The sequence below is a fragment of the Penaeus monodon genome, chromosome 29 (assembly GCF_015228065.2).
Source record: "Penaeus monodon isolate SGIC_2016 chromosome 29, NSTDA_Pmon_1, whole genome shotgun sequence".
Classification (NCBI taxonomy): Eukaryota; Metazoa; Arthropoda; class Malacostraca; order Decapoda; family Penaeidae; genus Penaeus; species Penaeus monodon.
The window spans coordinates 33,534,834-33,535,323 of NC_051414.1; the positions used below are offsets into that span (position 1 = coordinate 33,534,834).

At 38.8% G+C, this 490-nt stretch overlaps 1 protein-coding gene across 1 annotated transcript in view; it reads left to right on the forward strand.

The window, feature by feature from the left end:
- Positions 1 to 490, forward strand: part of LOC119592186 (E3 ubiquitin-protein ligase HECW2-like) — a gene marked incomplete in the record, with an annotated part of 33,790 nt that overhangs the window by 31,893 nt on the left and 1,407 nt on the right. Inside the window, 1 exon segment of the mRNA XM_037941016.1 lies at positions 134 to 332. Coding sequence (XP_037796944.1) covers positions 134 to 332 — 199 coding nt within the window.

Consider the following 490-nt stretch of genomic DNA (forward strand, 5'->3'; position numbering starts at 1 on the left):
CAGTTCTAGTTTCAATATTCTTTCTTTTACAGAGTAACTAATTATATGGAACTTTTGCTTTTTTCTTACTGGAATGAATAAATAAATGTAAAGATTCATGAAATTTTGGGAAATGTGTCTTTTTGCCTTTCAGGCTACCATGATTCGCATCCTGTCATCCAGTGGTTCTGGATTGCTATTGAACGCTTTGATAATGAGCGCCGTCTGCGTCTACTACAGTTTGTGACAGGCACTTCAAGTATTCCATATGAAGGTTTTGCTGCTCTCAGAGGTAGCAATGGACCACGGAGATTTTGCATAGAAAAGTGGGGAAAACCATCCAGTCTGCCAAGGTTAGATCAGGAATTATTTCTAGAACCTATGTCAAGAAGATATTCAATGATAGTGTTGTTATGAGGATATTCTTGTGTTATTGTCTTTATCTCACTACTTTATTTCTCTCCCTTCCCTCTCCAACCTCTTGTGTCTTACTCCCCACCCCACTGCTTCC